Source organism: Ochotona princeps, chromosome 9 (assembly GCF_030435755.1).
Source record: "Ochotona princeps isolate mOchPri1 chromosome 9, mOchPri1.hap1, whole genome shotgun sequence".
Lineage (NCBI taxonomy): Eukaryota > Metazoa > Chordata > Mammalia > Lagomorpha > Ochotonidae > Ochotona > Ochotona princeps.
In genome coordinates this window covers 18,248,253-18,271,460 of record NC_080840.1, presented here as the reverse complement: position 1 = coordinate 18,271,460, position 23,208 = coordinate 18,248,253, and the positions used below count along the sequence as shown (strand labels likewise).

General features: G+C 42.7%; 1 protein-coding gene across 2 annotated transcripts in view; it reads right to left on the bottom strand.

The window, feature by feature from the left end:
- SAMD12 (sterile alpha motif domain containing 12) overlaps nucleotides 1–21,761 on the bottom strand; it is a 419,976-nt gene extending 398,215 nt beyond the window's left edge. For both annotated transcript variants that reach the window (XM_058668529.1, XM_004580697.4), the window contains exon 1: nucleotides 21,603–21,761. In XM_058668529.1, coding sequence (XP_058524512.1) covers nucleotides 21,603–21,615 — 13 coding nt within the window. In that variant the 5' untranslated portion in view covers nucleotides 21,616–21,761. The remainder of the gene's footprint in view (nucleotides 1–21,602) is intronic.
- Nucleotides 21,762–23,208: the final 1,447 nt, after the last annotated feature.

Sequence of the window (23,208 nt, the reverse complement as noted above, 5' to 3'; positions counted from 1 at the left end):
CGTTCATAGGTTATGGAATAGATACTGAAGTTCAATTACTGGCTCTTCTATGGTTAACTGACCAATAAAACATCTAAACATTCTTATGTAAGTTTTCTTCCTTGTCGTAGACACAATTAATAGATAATTAATCGAACAACACAGTGATTAATAAGCCCCATTCATCTATATGGACCTTTCAAATATTTTAAAGTGAGCCTCTCAACTATTAGCAGAAAGACTAATATCTAACATTTGATGACAATACTTAATGCAGATAAGAGACCAGAATAAATAACTCAACAAAAAAATAACACCTTTGAGACCCAGTGCCGTAGCCTAGCAGCTAAAGTCCCTGCCCTACACGCCAGGATCCCAGATAGGCACGGATTCTAATCCCTGCAACCCCATTTCCCATTCATCTCCCTGCTTGTGGCCTGGGAAAACAGTTGATGACGGCCCAAAGCTTTGGGACCCTGCACCCGCATGGGAGACCCAGAAGAAGCTCCTGGCTCCTGGCTTTAGATTGGCTCAGCTCCAGCTATTGCGGCCACTTGGAGAGTGAATCAGCGTACAGAAGATCTTCCTCTCTGTCTCCTTTTCTCTGTATATCTGCCTTTCTAACAAAAATAAACTAAAAAATCTTTTAAAAAAAAGACATAAAACTTACAATGCATATAGCAAGAGAAGACTTCATTTAAAACACAAATATAGCATCAATGAACTCTAGAAATATACCATGCCAAGTAGGAATTAAAAAATTTATCAGAAAATAAAGCCAAAATAACATAGTTAAAATCTTTCAAAAATAACAAGTCTATAAGATTTATAATTCTCAAAAACAGTAAATGCAGAAGGAACAAAATTGATGATAAAGTGATTCAAAAAATTTCCCATTTATAAAGATCGTTAAACAAACAATACAGTGCATATAAACGCACTTACCCTAAAGCATAGTCATATGAAATTTATAAACACTATGTCCAGAAGAAAGTTCAATTCTCTCCAGAGGAAATAAGCACATTCCATACGAATCAGAATCAAACTGACTTTAGATTTCTCAAAATCAAGATTGGGAACTAAGAATATTAGAGATTTCATAATTGCAAAGGAAGATAATCCTTAATTATAAAAAGCAAGTGAGTCTAAGTAAGTTAAGCACAAAGAGAAAATAAAAACTTCATCAGATATATAAACCGTCACCAGTATGCTTCCTACTTAGCTTTTCCCAGGTGGCAATTACTGGTTGTACTCTAAAGAAATCAAGCTTGAGGAAGACCCAGAATGCTAGAACTGGGTGTATATCAAAAAGATCTCAAAAAAATTATCCAAAGGATGATGGGAAAAATACACCGAAACACAACAGCTATTAAGCAGATTTAAGGAACAACAAGAACTACTTAAAGTCAGTCTGGATCCTTTGTGTAAACTTCTTGAATGATGAAAAGTAATAGGATTTCTATAGGATGACTATATTGAGAGACTTACATGAGGGAAACCTGATTTGAATAGCTGGGAAGTTTATAGAATACCGAGAAAAAAAAAAGATCAATGAAATAGATCTTTTAGAGGAAGTGACTAGATAGAGGAGACTAAAATGAAATACATAAAATAAAAGTTGGGTAGAAAATCTTGGTAAAAGAATTTTTTGAATACTAGATGTATAAATACCACATCGATAAAGTGAAACAGGGCATATGCATAATCATTGCATTCAAATGATTTAAAACAGCAGTTAAAACAACTCCCGCGGGGGCCCGGCGGCGTGGTCTAGTGGCTAAAGTCCTCGCCTTGAAAGCCCCGGGATCCCATATGGGCGCCGGTTCTAATCCCGGCAGCTCCACTTCCCATCCAGCTCCCTGCTTGTGGCCTGGGAAAGCAGTTGAGGACGGCCCAATGCTTTGGGACACTGCACCCGCGTGGGAGACCCGGAAGAGGTTCCAGGTTCCCGGCATCGGATCGGCGCGCATCGGCCCGTTGCGGCTCACTTGGGGAGTGAATCATCGGACGGAAGATCTTCCTCTCTGTCTCTCCTCCTCTGTGTATATCTGGTTGTAATAAAATGAATAAATCTTAAAAAAAAAAAAAAAAACTCCCGCGGACTAGGCTAGGTCTCAACCCCTACTAAACTATGTGTGAGCCATATGTGGGTATGGACGAGCCATGGCTAGGCTGAACCATCCAACAGCAAGAACCAGATTGGGTTGAAGGTCAGTCAGGACAAGCCACTGTTCCTACTAGGACAGGAGGTGAACTGAGTAAGGCTGGCTCATGGACCTCCTGGTATGCGCAAAATCTGGCATTGGGAGAGGTTCTGATGGAGGAGCTTGGGCAACTCCTCTGGCAGGACACAGTCCCTGCAGGTAAGCGCAAGAAGCGTGACAGGAAACAGCCGAGAACAGGCCATGGAGGGTTTCCCACTGGCATACATTTGGCTGGCATGGGTCGGGGGCAGACCAGGCTGAATCAGTTCATGTCATCCGCTGGCAAATCCGAGCCCCAGAACAGAGTGTGGGTCGGGCGGGGTTGGGTCGCAACAAAAACTAGTGCACCATATGGAATGCCAGGGTGAGGTTGCCTGTACCTGATGTGACTGCAGCGCCCAACCAGCACGCGTGAGAACCAGGAAGGGAGGGGGCAGAGCCGGCAGGGGAATAAGAGGTGGTTCCCTTGCTGGACAGCTACTCCCACTGGAGAGCGTGAGTCGGGACGGGGGCAGACCAGACTGGGCAGGGCTACAACACCTGTGCGCCTCATGTGGACTAGATCAGGGAAAAGCCAGGCTGGGCTGATTATTCCTACTGGTGCAAATGAAATTAGAGTGGGTGAGGGTTGTTGGGGCTTAGCCACAGCATCAGCTGGCAGAAGCTGGCACTGGGGGCTAATTCTGTCAAGTCTAACCACAGAACCACCTGGAAAGTGCATAATCCGGGAGTGAGAGAGACCTGGGAAGGAAATAGTGGGCTCCTCCCTCTTGGGTTACCACGCCCATGGGAGGGGACAAAAAAACTAGGACAGGGGCTGGGGTGGCTAGACAGAGAGGCACTCATTAACATCCGTGAGGGCTGGATAGTTGATCTGGTTAGATGAAACTAAGCTTCAATACCCATCGACATGTAAGAGAGCCAAATGGGATATGGGGCAGACTGGACTTGTCTGCTACACATACTGGCAAACCAGGTAGGGGCGGGCCTGGTGGGGGTTATTGTGGGTCGCTCTGACTGGGCTGAAGCTCCCACTGGTTTATGTGAGGGCTGAGTAATGCTGGGCAGAACCAGGCTGGACTGCAACACCCATTGGTTCCAGTGGAAGTCGGGGCCGAAACCAGAACCAACCCAGCAACTGCAACCACCAGCTGATCAGGGAGATGGACTGTGGCGCCCCTGAACTTGCTAGTACACACAAGACAAACGGAGACTCTATGATGGACTATGTCAATCAGTGGATTCGTCAGTGACCTCATTGTGCTTGGAGTTGCGAGACTGGCAGCGATTCTTAACTGGTGAACTATCAAAACCACTTGAGCAAGACCCTCGGAGCATGCCCCACATCTGGGACCTGGGGTGGGTGGGAGACTGGGTAGGGCTTCTCCCTCAATATTCCCTTTACCTCAGATATATGAAGGAAACAATATGGAAATAGTCTTACCCAATTTCCTATAGCCCTTGTGCCTTTTTACCGTAATTAACTATGTAAAGATTGTCAAAAATAAAATAAAATATTTAAAAAAAACTCCCATATCAGAACGATCAGTTTCAAGGCCATGCTCTGCTTCACGTTCTAGCTTCCTTCTCATGAACACCCTGGGATGTGGCAAGTTACAGTGCAAACACATAGGTCCCTGACTCCCACATGGGAGATCTAGACTTAGTTTCAGGCTCCTGATTCAAGCCTGCGCCAGCCCTGACTTCTGTGGCCATCTGGGGAGTAAAGCAGCACGTGGAAAATCTTTGTGTCTCTCTCTTTCACAAAAATACACAAACATAAATTCCTCAATAAAGGTGAATCAGCAAGAGTTACGAAATGCATGACAACTGTGAGTTCCACCGTTAATTTCAATACTGCCCTCACATCGAAAAAGCCTGCTATCCCATCCAAGGGAAGTCTTTCACTCTAACAAGTCAGCCTTTTCCATCTCTCGTTTGGACAATGATCATGAATAAGTCAGAATTACAGGACACAGATGAAACTTTCTGAATTTAGACAATGACTTACTGCCCTCTCAAGACTTCCTGTCATTTGATCTTTTTAAATGCTGTATCTAAGAAGGATGAGATTAGTTATTGTGCTTATACACATAAACAAAAAGGGCAATAAAATGCATTAATATTTAAAATGTTTTATCAGCCATAGTTTATTTTTGCCAGGATAGCTTATTGTGCTCCATGTATAGCTTGTTATTAACATAAAGCCCTGAAGGGAATCTGAGTTTCCTGGGTGATCCATTGGGTATATGTGAGTAGCTGAATTGTTAAGTGGCAACAGAGTGGATCTGAAGTCATCTTAACCTTGACCTCCAAATTCTACTTTTTCAAGTGTCAGCTGTTGATTCTGGAGAAATCTTTTTTTTAATCTCTGAAGACCTTCATTTTGTTATGTGGTTGATGGAAAGAATATGACTAGCCTTCTCAAAATTATTACAAACAGCTGTTTAAAAGTAATACCAGTATGGCCTGCAGACCAACTCATCAAAATAGATATTGACCACCAACAAGCAGCACAGCAATATTACAGCTTACAGGCTGACAAGCACCCTGGCTAACATCACCAGATTTCATTATTTTTCTTCCTAGATGATATATAAGAGGATTTTGGACACAGAAAAAAACAGCCTTGTAAGTTGTATTTACTTAAAATGTAGAAAGAGAAAGATCTTCCATCAGCTGGATCAACCTCCCTTCCACATCCCTTCTGAAATATAATGAATAGGACTGAGGCATGCTGAAGCCCGGAATTCAATCCAGGTCTCCACCCTAACTAGCAGAGACACAAGTACTTACAGCACCTGCTGTTTTCAAGGGGATTTTTTTTTTTTTATTCCAGGAATATTTTAGTACAATCACAGTAAAAGTCTGAAGTCATGTTCAATCCACTTGCTATAGTTAAGCATCATTTAATTTGCTTATTTATTAGACTGGGTGACAAATAATCAATTAAAATACCAGGAAAGAAAAAGAACTCCATCCTCATCATCTGGAGCCAATAACACAGGCACTTTGGGAGAATCATATGACCTCCAATTCCACTCCGGTTGTCTTCCTTCAAAAGTTAAGAAAAATTATAGTTCTTTTTACAGAAAACCTCTTTTACAAACTCTGTCAAGGTGGACTTTGTGCCTCTTCTTCTAATCAAAACTGCAGTGAAAAAAGGCACAATAAAAAGACTCAAGATACTCAATTTTCTATCCACGCTCTGCTAATGAATTATGTCAAGTGAGTCTTTATGTACCAAGCTCCAGCTTTCACGGGATCAGCTGTGGTTCAAATGAGAAACTACTTTGAACAGTACTGAGTAATGTGAGAAACTAGGGGCCAAGGCCATTCCCATGAGGATGGCCTTAGCACACAAGTGGATGCCAAAGCTACCTGCTAATGAGAAATCCTGGCCAGTCATAGCATGTTGGAGAGAGGCAGGAGCTTCTTCCGGTTGGATGACACTGAACACAAAAGAGAACAAGAGTGAGGCATAAGAATCAGGGACAAAGGCTTCAGCACCCTGGAAACCTGAATCTTCAAGCCCCTGAGAGCAGGAAGGGAGCGGGGGATATATAGAAATGGAGATCATGTTTCTATCTTGACAAAACTGTGAATTTGGCCAGGTTCATTTTAGGCATCCTTTTCAACTTTCCTGTCTTAAAGTACTCCAAATTCCTATACATTCTCTGAAACCTCAACCCTAGATCATTTAATCCAGGCATTCTTGTGTAACCTCCTGGTTACAAGGTGCACTTAACCCCTGTTCCACAGACAGACACCCCCTGAAGCTGAGTTTCTTTATAGAGAATGATTTGTTCAGAAAGCTATACCCACTTCTGCTATATTCCACCTTTGCCATCTCTAGTTAGTTATAAAATTCACTAATTCACAAGAAATTGTCAAAAACCACACATTCATATAGGTCTTCCTTTAATTGGCTCATTTTTAAAGCTTAATTGTTTGAACATGAAATTAATAGAGATGAAAATTGGGGGCGGGGGGAGAAGAAATGAAAGAGAAAAAAGAGAGAGACTCTTCCATCCACTGGTTTACTCTCTAGATGTCTAAAATGGCCAGGGTTGGACCATGCCAGAACCAGACATTTCATTCATGTCTCCCAAGAGGAAGGCAGAGACCCAACAATGTGGGCCATATTCTGCTGCCTTTTTTTTTTTTTAGCAACAAGAACCTGTTTATTGTTTCCAAATACAGATACAGAAGTTTGCATGTTTTGCAAATATTGCTTCAAAGCAACATTTCTATATACAGCGCCTTCTGTTCTAACAGCGCGTAAACATATAGATCCACAGTGCAACGTTGGCTCGTCACTTAAACAAAACCATTCAAATCAGACCTTTTTATCAAGGCAATTTCTTATAGGTGGATAGTTCTTCTAAAAAAAAAAAAAAACTTAGGTAGTGCACATAATTCTAAATGGTAACAGCAAGGTTTGAATAACAGTTTTCAGTGCTCCAAAGTGGGAAGTTAACTTGACCTGGAACTTGGGAATGGAACCCCTCAACATGGCTTTAAGTTAGGGAAGAACACTGCCACTAGCCCTGCTTTCCAAAGAACAAAGGTCACAATGAGTGAAATGGATTATTTCCTTTATGAAACTTAATACAGCTAATCATGGCCACCTGGCAGAATGAAGTTAATTCCGCTTTCCACTTCCATCTTTGAACCTGACACAAGAAAAGTTAACAGCTTTCCTCTTAGATGTGATTTTTTAATGCATTTCCTGAAGAAAAAAAAATTAGTAATATAACATCATCGTATCTCATAGTTGTGGCTACAGAAAACCATCCTGTTTCTTCCCTTTTTTGTACCAGTATCACAGTTGTTACAACACAGCTTTCTGATAAACTGCCCAGCGCACTGGTGCTACGCACACACTCCTTGAGCATTTCTTCCCATGTTAACCACCCATGCCGGCAGTGGCAAACAGCTTCTTACAGGGAAACCGTGCCAGCTTTGTTACCCCCTTTGTCACAGCCTCCTGTGCTCCCCTAGATGGAAAAACTACAACAGGTCAACTTACGCTTGCTCTAGAATTCATTTCATACCAAATGGTGAACACGTTACTAGAGCGAGCTCTCCCTGAAATGGGTCTTCCTTGGCGGGAAGGCCTGAGTTCATGACCACAACAACCTGCATCTTAAAGCCTAACCACTGCGGCGGGCCCTTGGAGACACTGTCACCGCTACTTCATGTTTACATAGTAAATATTCACAGCACATAACATTATAGATTCATAAACCCATAATTGTGGTTGTGGACAACTGTGCTTTGACTTTTGCCTTTAGTGATAAGAAAACTAGTGAAAAGGGTCACTTTGTCAAAGCATGGAACACATTCTTTCACTGCCTCGCAAGGAAAAAAACAAGATACAGACATCACACGTGTGGAACCGTAACCGGCAAAAGTTACAAATAATGTCTCAAAGGGTATGAGAAGCTTGTACCTAGACCTTAAGCAGCATAATTACTTTGATCTCACAAAACAATACATGGGAATTAAAGTGCTGAAGTATATTAACAAGACAATCCTGAAGATGCAGACCATTAAGCACATCCTTCAGGGGAAGAGAAAAGTGGCATGGATCACATCTGAAGTTTACGACGGTATAAAATAATAAGGAAATTCCCCCAAACCACATTCTCTGTAATAAATCTTTACAGTGAAAGTTCAAAATTTTGGGAACCGTTTTTTTGGACGTTAAATAAGAACAGGGAAGTGGTCAGTGTTGAGAGGTGGATAGAAAATGCTGTCCTTTGGGATTCCACACCCTGCCTGCTTCAGTTTGGAAGGTTCTAGTTCCTCCATCAGCTGACAGTCTGCTATAAAAGCCAGCTCTGGGGTGAAATCATACAAAATGTGTCCCAGGTACCAGAAAATCATGCAAGAGATGTGACATACGTGAGGAGTCCTGGTGGAAAAGCAGGGCAGCCAGGCCTCTGCTTCTTCCCAGCCGCCACAGAATGCTGGAGTCCCTACAGTCCCATGAAGATGCCTAAGCACCATGCCAGGCAGAAACCAGCAGGGTGGGCATGTGCCCAATCTGAGAAAAGTCAATTAAATACATTACAAGTAGAATTCAACAACTGTCTCAAACTTTTTTGGTTCTCATTCCATTTATTATCAGTGGTACGATTTCAAGTGAAGTTTGTGCAAAACGACTCTTCTTCATTCTGCTGCTTCATTCATATTCTGCTGCTTTTTCCAGGCCATTAGCAGGGAGCTAGATCAGAAGTGGAGCAGGCAGGATATGAATGGCACCCTTAAGGGATGCCAGTGTCACAGACGGAGGCCTAATCTACTACTCCACAATGACAACCATGATAGGTTCGTTTCAAAAGAAAATGTTGAAGATGATAATGTCTTCAATATTTCCCAAAACTATCCAACAAGGAAATAGGGTGAGCATATTTTTTAGAAATCTTTATCAAATTCCAGTTTTATTTACTAAGTGACTACATATAAATAGCCTAATGTTTCCATGACTTTTTCATTATCCATACATGTGTATAATGGTATCCACAGCATAGAGTACCATTACATGAATATTAAAGAGTTAATACCTGAGGAACATTTAGAACAGTATCTATGTAACATGCAGGAATTCATTTTTGTCACATTACATATTTCACAATTATAACTCTTATTATACTATCCGCCACCACTTCCAGGGACTTCAGCATCTGTTTTTAGGGTGAATATATCTTTACTACTGATGGTCCTTGCTTAGTAATTGTCCTTGCTAATTTAAAATTTTTAAAACCTCCCTCTTTGCAGCATCCGCTTTCAGAGTGAACACCTCTATTTTACTGATGGTCCTTGCTCAATGGTTATCCTCGCGAATTTCAGATTTTCAAAACCTCCCTCTGCACAAATTCAATTCACCTAGTCCATGACCCTGTCAACTATCTCTTAACTTCACAACAACAGAAGTTTCACTTGAACTTTTTTCCAAGTGTAAGTATACCTAGCTCCTGGCCTCCCTTCTTCCCTTGTCTCCTCATGTTTATAACCTCTTTGACCTTGATTGCTCTCTTGCTTTCTTCCTTCTTTACACGTTGACATGTTTTTGCTTTTTTCATATATTTTCATCAAGTAGAATTTTCATTACCCATTTAACTCTGAGGCAGTCATCACAAAGATGTTCTTTGATTCAACAGAATGTCCTTTCCTTGCCAAGCCCCATGGGGACTTCCCAGCACACACTTTGCTGGTGCTCTTTGTGACTCAGGCATGCTCCTGTTAGCTGCTGCTTTCTGTTCCCTCCCCTTCCTCTTCCTTGACTAATCACTGATACACTGCAGCCATGTGGAAACCATGCTCTCTCCACATCAAGAAACCTCCTGCAGCAAGATGCACAGTTTATGAGAAGTACAGCATGTGAATAGATAAAGGTAGCTGAGTGGGGAGAAATCCCATTAACAAAGACAAAGTCAGGTATGCTGTGAGCCTAGAAAACACCAATTATTGAGGGAAAAATGCCTAAAGGGGAAAACGGCCTATGAGCCTGGAGTAGGAGGCCATGGAATTCTGGGAGGGAATAAGTTTGGATTTTATCGGTAGAGGAAAGCCCCTGATACAACAGGAATGATTATACATTGGCCACCCCCTGTAGCCAAACAACTTTAAAATCCTATTCTTTCCCTTATGAAGCATTTCTAACTTTTGTCCCTTCTCTTTTTTTCGGCTCTTACTATTCTAGAATTACACAATTTCAGCCTCTTTGTTTTACTCTTTCCAGACTAATTGAACTTGCCACTGCAGTAACTTCACTCAAACAAAAACAATCAAAACACCCACAGTAATGACTTCACACAGGGTTCAGGAACAGTGTGAGGACCAGCACTGTGGGCAGATTGGCAAGATAGCCCCCCTTTGATACAGAAACCAGTCTTCTTCAGCTACTCCCCTGCCCACATGTCCTGCCCACATCTGCACATTTCTGCTGTGATACATTGGTAATATCAGTCTTGAAACATTGACTAAATGCTAGAAGGGAAGAGCAAAAGACTTAGATTATTTTATCAATACCAACACTGCCCACAGAGCTGGGTTTATACCTAATGTGCAATGGATACTGATTATCCAAATAAAATAACAATTGCATGAAATGTGCGTCCTAGGCACACAGATTAATTTGAAAGGCAATATGGGAAAGCGACAAGCAAAAATTTCAAGCTTTTTCATCTTTTCCTTGTAAGCAGCCCAAAGCAGAGAAAGCTAACACCAAGATAAACACTTGGGTAGAGATGTGACCCAAAAACCTGAAAGGATTTGCTTTCTTGCACAAAGCAATTAAGCAATGCTTCATTTTTATTACAATACTGTTTTCTTTGGTTACCAGGGTTTCCAAGAGACAACTAGTAAGCCAGGACTAAACTACCAAACTAGGACAAATCAGACAACAATACAGGATAGTGAGGGAAAAAAGCAAGGAATCTAGACTAAGACATATTTGGCTATCAAGCCCACCTCTGCCACACATTAACTGTGTGGTGGCAACCTTAGGAACTATTTTATCATCTCCATGTCTACATTCCTTCAAGTATTAGACAGGGTAAACCCCACTTATCTCACTACACCATAAAACTAATTTTTAGAGAATGGACATGAAGATCCTGGCTCAGAATAGGTACAAAATAACATCACCTATCTTGTTCAGTCTACCATTATTTAAGTACCTTCTATGTGTGCTCAATGGGTAAAGGCGCTGGAGATAATATCACGGAAGAAAAACAAAGGTTAAATACATAGTTTCATAAATTGGGGAGTATTCATCTATAGTCCCTGTGAAAAGAGGACAAAAGCTCCAAGCCCTCTCCCCATGAAAAATGCAAATAATCTCAATGTATATAATTGTAAAGGGGTCCACGAGACAATGAACTACTTCAGGTCCCTCTTGTGATCCTACACTTAAGAACCCTGCCTTTAGATTGGTGTGCCTCAAGCATTTTTAGTAATAAGAATGACTCTCAGAGCACTGCTAGATCTAGGGCTCCATTTCTGATTTTATCAAAAACAAGTAGCCAGGGGAAGAAAACCAGTGAACCCCGGAGAAATCTCATCATCTAAGAAACTTGGTTGAGAAGCGCTGTTTCCAGCAGTCTGGTTTTCTTCAGGCTCCCACCATTACTATGCAGCTATATAACTATCTCTTCTAGATGGTGGCACATAATAGGTGGTCCATAAATATTTGCATATGTAAGGAAAAAATGATTCTGCTTGTGGGCTATAGGAGTGAATGCTATTTCTACATACAGTTTCTATAACTTCCAATATCAACTCTACCACTGAACCAAGAAGAGACATTTACTAAATGACAACAGTGTAAAAAGGCTAGATTTTCTCAGAAAAACTAACCAGAGGCAATAACTGTGTTCCATAAAGCACAGATGTACATAGCATGCTGCTTTCAGATGTGGAAGGGGGAGGAGGCCAGTGACTGATTAAGGTTGCAAGCTCAATGTCCTATCTCTAGCCCCATTCCTGGACTACCAACTGCGTCTCCTCCTGCACCTATAAATCTTCACTTACTCAAGGAACAATGGCAAGGTCCAGGAAAAAAATAAATAAAATACAAGATATATCTACTGAAGCCTGGCAAGCAACTTCTTTTACTTCATACCATGCATTCCAAATACAAGAATGAAACTTTCCCCTAAAATTTTACAACCTGCATTAGGACAAAGAGTGTCTGCAAATTCTGTAGCAGAAACTCAACATTTTGTAACAGAGTCCCTGAGACTTGTGGGATGTCCTGAGGAACCCCATCTGTCATTTCTCAAATTCCTAAACAATATTTTGCTTTAGGAAGACATTTTGAAAATGTCAGGTGTTATATCCAATTAAAGTAAAATGTGCTCTTTGCAGGTGAGCAGCACTGCTCCCCCTGTATTCAGGGACATCTGATAAATGACCCAATTCTGTATGTGAATCACTCAGGCAGCACAACGCAAACCTGGCCTCTGTCACCCTAAAGTTTAATCACACTAAAAACAGCTCACCTTTCTTAGGCTCCTCTGGATGGAGTCCAAAGCTCACCAACTTAAAGCAAAACCAATACATTTTCCCCACTCTGGCTAAATTCACCTTCTGTGGCCTCTTAAGACTATTTCTTAGCCTTCCTGCCTTTGAGTTATGGCATGTTTTTCCCCAAAAGCAAGCCGTCCTTGTTCTCTTTTCCTTATCCAATTTTTCCCACAGCAAAAAACAAAAACAATGTAGAAAACTGTAATGTTAAACTCTGACGCTGCTGACTATAAACTTATTTTCAAAAAGGTTCTTTGGCATACCAAAGCCAGCAAAATTCCTAAGCTTACATAGACACTTTAAGATAGGCTAACTTAGAATCAGGCATGTGCATCTGACATGACTGTACTGTACAGGCCTATAGACTGCAGCCCAATGAACTCACCTTTATAAAGTTGTTTCTTTCTCTGGTCTGAGCCTGGCTCCACCTCTGGACCCCCACCCTCCCTCGCAATGACCATCGGGATCGCTCCGAAAACCCCTCATAGCAAACAAACAATCATACAAACTAAAAAACCTAAAATAAATAGACAAACAACAAAAAGTAGAGCTTGGAATCTGACAGGAAAGAGCTGGCGTGGATTGGTTCATGCCTCGCTGGGTGGGACACAAAGATTAGTCATTCGTCACCATGGTGTTGAGGATTAAAAAAAGTGTTCTGCACCTTAATTGTTGACAAATGTCTTGTTAGAGTTACAAGCCAGTCTAGATTACCCTAAAATCTGCCAAGATCAGCAAAATTATACTTCAACACAACAAATGGCTAAATACTAAAATGAAATAGACACGAGACAACTGAATGGTACCTTATAGCCATTTTAAGGTATATAGCAGCCAGTCCTGTATATAAACTAAAATTGAAATGTCAATAAGCTAATCAGAGGCTGTGGTTAAGAACTTGCTTTTTTTTTTTTTAACATACTGGTTACTCACAACCATGTCAATTCCATAATATTGCAAATTGCTGCTGATGTTATATTGGGACTCTTAATTGACTGAGATGATATTCTACCAGCTCTAACTTCGGACCAGAAATGGTCTCCCCAAGAAACTGTTCAACCCATCTGGACAATAAGTAGCTGGACTCCATGCTTGGTATACGTTTGCAAGGAAAGAATCTTGATTGAATTTGAACTGTAATACTGCATCAAGGTGGAGGAATCCACCAGGGGGGAAGGGGCATGGGGAGGGGTGGGGGATTCCCAGAGCCTATGAAACTGTCACATACTGCAAAATAATTAATAAAAAATAAAAAAAAGAAAGTTGTTTCTTCCTAATCCATCCAACTACCTGCATAGCTCTACTGATCTAAGACTCCTGTGCTTGTGAGGTTCTCATTGTTAGCAGATCATTAATACACAGAAAACAAAAACAACACTTCAAATAAAGGAGAATAATTGCAAGCCACAGCCAGAAAAAAGTTTGGTAATTTTACTTACTGTATAATTTGAAAATCTAACTCCTCGCTCTTTACAAAAGGGAATGAAATGAGGGTCACACAGAAATCAGTAAATAATTATTAATAACTTTATTCATATAGCCAAATACTGAAAATATTCTCTATGTGTTTCAACAGGTAAATGCACAAACTACAGTATATCCATCCAACAGAATGCTACTCAACAACTAAAAGATCTGGAGCATTGATTCATAGAGCAGCAAGGATGATTTCAATAAATAAAGCCAGATTCTAATGACTACATAGAATGAGATACCATTTACATGATATCCTAGAAAAGCTCAGAGTGTAAGGACAGGGCTGCAATTTTCAGGGGTTTTAGTAGTTAAGTAACTCCACCAACAAATGGACAGGAAGAAATTAAGAGGTGGTGGATGTTGGGATTCTAGACCATGGCTGTGGCAGAAGCTACAAAAATTTACATATTCGTGAAAAAGATTAAGAAAGAGAAAAAGCACTTGAAATATGGACTAGCACCTCAAAATTAATTATGTAAAAGTTTGCTATTTAATCTTGATAGGATAAACAATCTTTAACCTAAATTTATTAACCAAATTTATAGCCTAAAACAATCAAATTTAGATTATAACTACTTTCTTACTGTATCTTTCACAATAATATTTGTATCTGTAGGCAAAATATTTTTCATTTCACACTAGATATTTTGTAATGCAATAATCTCCTTAACACTTATTATGACTTGAAAATACTACTCTTTGCTATTTATAAAAGGAAATAAAATCATGGTTACAAAGAACCGATAAGCAATTGTCAATAGTGGGTTCTTTATAATAACCAAATACTGGACTCTTCTAAGCATATATATGTTTGTATGTATGTGTGTGTGCGTGTGTGTGGGTGTATACTCTTTTTAACAAAGAATACTCCTAACCCTTAAAATGCATTCATCTTTCACTTTGGTGTCTATCACGCCAGTGTGTTTGTCAGTTTCTCCTGCCTGAAACAGGCAGAACTTACTTTGGTTGTTTCTGCAATATCTGACATTTCTCTCTGCAATCAACTTATTTTGCATGTACATTGTATGTTAGGGTAATAATAAATCAAAGAGACCAGCCCTGAAAATGTCTGTTGTTAAGTGGGAAGTAAAATTTTTGTGGGGGAAAAATTATCTAAATTAGCAATCTTTAATGAATATGCTCATATTAAAGCTTTTACTCCCTTCTATTTCCTCATAACTGCAGACAGACAATGAATATATCCAATAACACATCTTAAACTAAGAATTTTTATATGTATTATCAGTCACACTTCTTCGGGACTTTTGTATTTTAACATTACTGTCGCGAAATAATTACACATACTTTTGGGGTACACCGGGAAGTATTCACACTTGGTTACATTATGTAATAGCTTTGACAATACATTTATGAAGGTCAGAGTTAGGGATTTAACAAAGTTTAGTATGTGACTACAATGTACAAAATTTGTCACATAATTTGATTTCTTTGCTATTCTGTTCTTTTTTATTCAGTTACAACATATTTTTGACTGTAAAAATCTATTTTGGGTACTGCATTCTCTCCTTTTTTTTGGGATTATGAGTAGCTGAGAATTTCATAGCACACTGTGTCTCTGGAGGAGGTGACACCATTTTTACGAGGTACAACTTGGATATTCACCAAGAAGCCAATGCTCAAGTTACTGCTAGGATGGTACAGCACAGGAAAGCAAATCGCAACATGGTGTTTGAATTTGGGGTAAGAATGAACTTTCTCTTACTATGCTCTTCATTCCTTTTATTTGTTCAATTTCTATAATTTTTATTAATATTATGGAGACAAGATTTTTTAGGTAGTTTTATTCCAATTCTGAATCCCTACATCCCTTAAGGGAATGCCCACTATTACACCAGATTCAGTATCACCATTGTGCTATGTAAATGCCATATATGTTTCTTTAGGTACAAATATGAAGACTAAGAGACAGCATCATTTTACCTACCATTTAATGCTTACTAAGCACCTACAAGATCAGTAGGACCTTTTTCAGTATTCAGTTGTACCATGCCTCCGTGATCACTACTATTAAATTCCCACTGGAAATACAGAAGGCATCGCAGAGCTGTTCCGTGAATTGTCCAACACCACGCTGCAGGCCTTGGGCACAGCTGGGGTCTCAATGTGGTTTGGCTGCAGAACTTGCACATTTTAAACCAACAGAGTACGTTCACGTCCATGCTGACCGCCAGGCACAACAGAAGTTGTGATGAGCAAGTCTGAGCCCATTTTGTATTCCAGGCCCAAAGGTCGGCTAAAGCTAAGGGCCACATCTCAGAACCACATCTGACAAAGAAATCAGCTCAGACTTGGGATTGGAGAAAAAGATATCACAGCATCTTCTCCAACAGAGCATAGGGTGGGTCAGAGAAACCCAGCTTGGCCATAGGACTCCTCCTAGCCCCAGCCAAAGAAGCTGTTGGAGACAGTGAGGCAGGATACCTTTGTCACCCAATAGCTTCCACCCTACCCTACTCTTTGGTCTGGGAAACAAGCTGTACAGGCAGCTCCTTGCACCCACACTTTAGAAAAATCAGACTAAATATAGCCACTTGCTTTCATGAGCCAGCCTAGAGCGGGTGGTACAGAAAAGCAGGAAGGAGTTACAAGACAGCAGCTCTCTCACTTGTCCTGTGCTTTCCAAAGGACCATGTGCAACGTCCGGCTGAACTGTGGGGAGAGCTAGAGGTTTGGCCACACAGATCATAGCCACTCTTAAGTGTCTTGACTTAGGAGCCTGATCATTCATCCTCCTGCTTAGGAAAGTCCAAACAACCACAGCACCAGGACTTTCATTACGAGGCACACATTACACATACCCTACTTTGTCTCATGCCCTTTCCCATTCCCACACCCTAAGCCCTACTGAAAAGTTCATTCAAATGCTAATCCTTCCATTGGGCTGTCCCCATCCAGCTTGGAACTAAATACTCCATTTGTTCTCAGACCTCCCACATTATGTTGTGTGTACTATATTTGATATTTATATAATTCAGCTTAATTATTTCTCTGTCCCCTTCATCCTAGTGGATGCTGGAGGTAGGAACAGTGCAGGAGGTAGGAACAGTGCAGGGAGTAGGGCAGAAGGAGGGGACAGAAACAGTAGGCTCAGTTCCCTTGTTCCCTTCCTCAGATTCTCCATCAGATCTAGGAGAGTTGCTTGCACAGGGGCAGTGCCCTGATGCTGAACTCCTTTTTTCTTTCCGTGGATTAAAAGTACATATTGGAAACTCACGTTAGCACTCACTTTAGGAGTTCAAGCATGGATTTCCTATTCCCAGGCATACCTCTCCTAACATGTCGCCACAGTATCTACTGTGACTCAGCACCACAAAACACAGTGACAGCCTCCAAGGCTCTACTCACCTCCCCCTTCTAGCACCAGCCCTTGTTTCTTCTGGTGTAAGAGAATGGCAAGACAGATGAGAAAGAAAGGGGTTAGGTAGGGCTGGGCTTTACAGTGCAACCCTGGCATTAGACCATAGCCCTGCCTGCTCTGGCTGTGAAGGGTGTGGCAAGAATCTGCACCACAGCAATTCAGAATTAGGAGGGGAAGCCTCTCTTGTTGGCACAGTCACTGGACAGGAATTTTCTATGAGAGGCTTCTAAGCAACATACACATGGTGATACACAGAGTGATCACCCAAAGCTGCTGGGGCAAGCAAGTCAGACCTAGAGAACAAAGTAAAAGGAAAAGAAAAGTAAAACTGATCCTTGGGGATAAGGACATGGAAGAGAACTGGGGAGCAGCTTGTTATAAACCACACATCATATTGCTATGGAGATAAGCGTCTTTAGGTAATTTGTTCATTATCTCACAGCCTTTCTACCTACTCATGTGTGTATGGGAGCAACTGTGAAAATCAAAAGCACCTATAACCCCACCTCATGAATTTTTTCATATTAATCATCCAAGCTTCATGGACAGTCTACCCATGGGCCAGGGCCACCACCCATCCCTTTCCCCCTAGAAAGTGCCACTAAGTAGCACATGAATGTTCTCAACGAGAAAAAGGAAATTTTTAGAAAAAGGTGTTAATGGGATTGAAGCAAGAGTGACCCAAGAACAGGAGAAAGCTAGCTCCTGCCTTGATTCGTGTGACCTGTGAAGGGAAACCCAGTTAACTGCACATCAGGTCTCTATTGTTACCTTGGGAAGGACCCCACTCAGGGAACCAGAAGTCAACTCTGAAGTGCACGTTAGAAAAAGACATCAAGCACAAGGGTTTGGGCCCTGCCTGCCTGGCTCTGGATCCCCCTGCTTGCTGCAGGAGGCCATCCTCTCTGCTGTGTGGGCTGTCAGTGTTAGAGCAGGAGGCACTCCAGTGAGGAGTACATTCACTCCTGGGGAGTAATATTAGCAAGCCTGCTTTCCCATCCAAATGCCAGAAGAAAACAAGCTCTACAGCCCTGTCATACACATGACATTTTTCATGCTCCATGGAGACTCTCTGAACTCTGTGTCTTAGTTCTAGATTCAAGTATAGAGTCATCATTTACTGAGCTATCTGCTGCTAACATTTTATTCTATCTCATTTATTTCCTACAGCCATTGTGATCATCGGCCTTAAAAGCTTGGGGTGATGGGAAGCTTTTCTTTCTCACCTTTTTATAGGAGAGCCTCAGAATGGAGTGATTTATCAGAGGTCGTTTGATAAGCTAAGTTTTTACCTAAAACAAAATAAATCAGACCCTCTAACATGGATATCACTTAGAGCACATACCTTTCCACTTTGAAGTCTTTTTGAGTGGCAATACTAGCACAGAACGTTCTTAACTTTTTTTTTTTTTAATTTAAAAGAAAGCTTGACAATGAGAAAGAGAAACACAGAAAAAAATCTTTAATTGCCCTATAATTCACTAAATGCCTGGAACATGCAGGGCTAGGCCAGAACAAAGTCAGGAACTCTATTCAGTGTTCCGCATGAGTGGCAGAAACTCAACTTTTTGGGCCATCACCTGCTGCTCTGAGACACATTAGCAGGAAGTTGTATCTAAAGCACAGACTCCCAGGATTGGAACTAGCAACAAAACATGTGATATGGGCATCCCAAATAATGGCTGTATCTACTGCATATCAATTCCTTCCCTGCTGCTGAATATTCAAAATCACTTCTGCACTGATAAAACTGAAATACTAACACCATGTACAATGTTTATACACTCTATTTGTAGGGCTCTGAAAATGAAGCAAAGAAGACAAGAATTCAGGGCAACAAGGTATAAGATCCTACTTTTACACTGGAATACCAGGCATTTATAATTCACTCATAAACTAAGTAATTACTGTGGGCATCCTAAGTGTCAGACAATGTATTATCACAGAGGACTCCAACTTTCCCCTTCCCCTGCAATAATGTTATAACCCGCTTCTGTTCGACAACAAAGCATTAGTAAGTATGACCATCAACCTAGTCTGTCTAAAGAAAAACGGATGACTCTCAAGTTCCTGGACTAACTTTTCTCTAGATGAGCTAAGAAACAAAAGGAATGAATTCTAATATAGTGCAACCCAAAGGCAGACCAAAAGCTGTACCCTGTTCAAATCTCTAAAACTCCCTTTTCTTGCATTTGGTGTTCTAAGAAATCCCTTTCTACTCATATGGAGCCCACTAGAACAACTCCATAAATATATATTCGCCAGAAAATCCACAAAAGTTTGTTAGGTACCTACTATGGGACATGTAACCGCCATCAGCTGAGTATACACAGTCCAAGTCCTGAGCCAAGGGGTTTCATCCTCAGTGTGACAGGCTTTCCGACAGAGATACCATGAGTGTTAGCGTAGCTCAGTGCAGAAGGCTCCAATAGACTGGGTTGGAGCACTGGGAAGGCAGAAGGAAATGAAAGGACAGTCTGGGACAGATTCCCAGAGGAAGTGAAGCTCCCCCTGAGCCTTGAAAAACCCAAGGATGAGCAGCTGAGAAAGCCCCACTCTGAATTGAGAAACTGCCTTTACAAAGACCAGCACAGGAGCCAAAGTTTTAATTACCTGCTTCACCTTCCATTGTGATTCAAACACAGAACCTACTTACTAGAAAGGTACTTTACTCAAATAAGTCACTAGAAAACAAGCTCTCAGTCATCCACATGAACTTCCTTCTATAGTCTATTTTTGTAAGTTCCGGCTTACTTGCCATAAGACAGGAAACATGAGTAATTCTTTATTTCTTTCAGTGAGCAGGAAAATTCACAAAACCATTGTGGAAAGGTGGGCATTGGGTAGATAGATGATGCTTGGGATGCTGGCATCACATAGGGAAGGACCCAAGTCTGGACCCCTCTTCTGACTCCAGCTTGCCACGAATGCACACAAAGTGAGGCAGCAGGTTGTGGAGTTCCTACCTCCGTATGGGGAACTCAAATCCATTGTCTGGCTCCTGGCTTAGGCCCAAGTGTTGCTGGTGTTTGGGGAGTAAACCAGCAGACTGGAAACCTCTCTTTCTCTCTGCCTTTCATATTAAAGAGCACTGTGCACTGGCCACAGTGGGTGTCCTTGAGCTCAAGGCAGGGGGAAGAGACAAGAACCAGCACATCTGACAGGGCAGTGCCAGGATGACAATTCACCCACATGGACATTACCTTGTTGTTTAAGTTTTTGTGCTGGTATCTGAAATCTTATCTCCCTATCAGCTGTAACAACACAAAAAGCAGGATTCTCACTCTGTTAGTGCATTTGCTCAGGAAAGAAGACCCGGACCTGCTCTTGAGAGTGAGAGTACGTCTGTCGTAGTAACACAGCTGAGAAAAGTTGAAGGGGCCAGCTCAAATCTCCACACCTGAGACAGCCCAAAGCCAAGTTCCCTAAACGTACTGGAACCAAGCGCGGCAGATAGCCTGCTGATGAGTTAGGGTAACACAGTAATAGATAAGGCGAGCATAGCCAGGTGGACTCAATTGCTCTCTCTCCTGGGGCTGAAAGGGGTGGGAAAGCAAGCAGGCCCTTTCTAACCTCTTTTCCAGTCTAGAAAGGTTGTTTTTCCCCGTTGGCAAGGAGCCTTATGAGCTAGTAAGCAGGCTGTTTGTTCTCAGTTGGTCCTCCTCTGCCTTGAACCTGGGGAACTTTAATTCTGCAAGTGAACACCGGCTGCACTTTGCCACAAGCTCATTTCATCATTCCGACCATCCAGGCCTATACTCTGACATGGCAAACACTTCTGATCCATATAGAGCTCTTCTTCCTGAAACGATCCTCAACAATAAAGCGTGAAAGCTGAAAGAACCTGAAAGGGAAAAGTGAAAAACTGCCCACCTCTGCTGTGAACCAGGAAGTTCAGACCAGTCTGAATCCAAGGATAAAGAAAAAGGAGGGTGGTCTTCAAAAAGGACTCTCCCCCAGCACAGGATGCTGATTCGGCTCACTTTCTGTCAACTTTTGCTATCTCAGGGAGGCGCAGGGACACCTCTACCCTCCAGAAACACCCAGTGCTGCTGTGCCCATGGCTGGAGACCCTGGACCCAATTGCAGTTCGAGCCTAGCTGTGACGCACTGGGCCATGGTCCTCTACAACGTGCGAGGGGGCCAAGTGGGCATGCCCTGCCCGCTGGCCACCCAACCTTCCATGGAGCCAGGGTGCTGGGAGCAAAGCCTCCTCGGGCTGCAACCCCAAACCGGACTTCTCGGCTTTCCCCACGTTGGCAGCATTAACGTCTTGCACCAGGGACACTATTCCCTCACCTCGTATCTCGAAGTCCGGCACACCTACACGCCTCTCCAGAGTAACTGAAGAGAGCTTTCACAGGCCTCCGGCGGCTCAGGTGAGTACCGGGAGGTGTAGGAGGAAGGGGCCTTCTCTTTGCCACCCTCTAACCTCTCCTCCCCAAGCTCACCGAGCTGCAACGGGGATGTGTGGATTGGGGTGCGCAGGGTGAGAGGGAGCTTAAAACGCCCCAAGTGTCCCTTACCTTCCACAGCCATTCTCTCAGAGCTTCCCTAACGCATGCATAATTTTCTTGGCCGAAGTACTCCTCCTGCCCCGCGCGCCCCCCCGCCTCTCGCCTTCGCCTAAATATTCTGCGCTCATCTGTTCCAGGACCAACCTGCCGCGGTCACGCAAAGCGAGCTGCCGGCTCCGGGATCGGCGCGCGGCGCTCTGGGAAATGTAGTTTCACTTCTCAACAGGCTCGTGACGAAACCCCGAATCCCTTCTGGGGCCGCGGTCCCGTCCCCACCACGGGGACGAGAGCGCAGGCTTCGGCTGCTTCACACCGAGCACGGCTTCCTGGGGGGCTCATCAGGGAGAATTGGGGGGGGGGGGGGCCGGCTGTTGGTTGGGACTACACCTCCCAGTATGCCATGCGCCAGGTTTCGCTTGTCTCTCAGAGCCAAGACCCGTGATTGAAACCTTCGCTATCAAGCTGGAAAGGGTTCCGCACCTGTCCGGGGCTGTGTGGGTGCCGGAGGCGGCAAGGTTAGGATGCACTATTATGAACCTGTCCGCTGGCCTGAACCGCCTGAGCCGCTCTCTGGAGCCCGGGCCGTGTTTTGAATGAGAATATCGGAGGCACTGATTTCTCTGGTGCTTCACCTGGGCCAAAGACCTACCTCACAGGCTGCTGGCGAAGCTTGGTGCTCTTCAGCTTGGGCTGAGCGGAGTTGCTGGGGAATCCCGCCAGGTGATTCACAAGCCTTCTGTCCTTCCAGAATGGTTTCAACAGCTAGATACTTGGAGTCCTGGGGTTGGCGGTGACAGAGATGGAGATGATTTAAAAATCCTCCGTGAGCCACATCCACAAAGGGTTATTTATGTATTAGGAACAAAGCCTAAGCCAGGATTCCTTCCGGCGTCGTCCGATAATGAGAGCCTGGGTGGCTTCCACAATTTCAACTTGCCTGGCCTGCGGGGCAGTTTGTGGGTTGTGATGGGGCCTGCTGATTAACAGTGCCGAAAATCAATCTATGAGCTTCTGCAGCTGTTCAGTAGCTCCAGGTGAGGGGAGGATAATTGAATGCCAGAACTGATCAAAGTTGATAAAAATCAAGTTTGCAAACACCAAGCCCCCATCCCCATTTCCTTATGCAGGAATACAAATACTGATTGGTGAGCACGGATGAGGGTCTGGCGCGGGTTAGGGCTTCTAAAGAAATTTGTGGTGCCACATCCACCAGCCCAAGCTGTTCCTTCTCCACTCCATCCCACGGATTACTATGCTTGGGTGGGACTAATCTAAAATAAGGAAGTACAAAGATCTGTTTCATTCCCACAATGACTACTATTTAGACGTGGTTTTGGTTTTCAGGAAAATTTTTGAAAGGATTTTCCATACGCATGCACCAATTATTCTGGTCACTTAGTCCTTCCATTAGGCAATATGGCTGCACATGGGTATTTTTTAAAGTACCAAGTGTAACCATTAAATGCCCTCCGTGATATTTTAAGTCCATAAAACTTTGTGCAAATTAAACCAAAGATATTCTTCCTAGGTCCAGGACACACACACACACACACACACACACACACACCCCACCCCACCCCCCAGGGCAAGAGTAAGGCCTCCACAATGAGCTGCA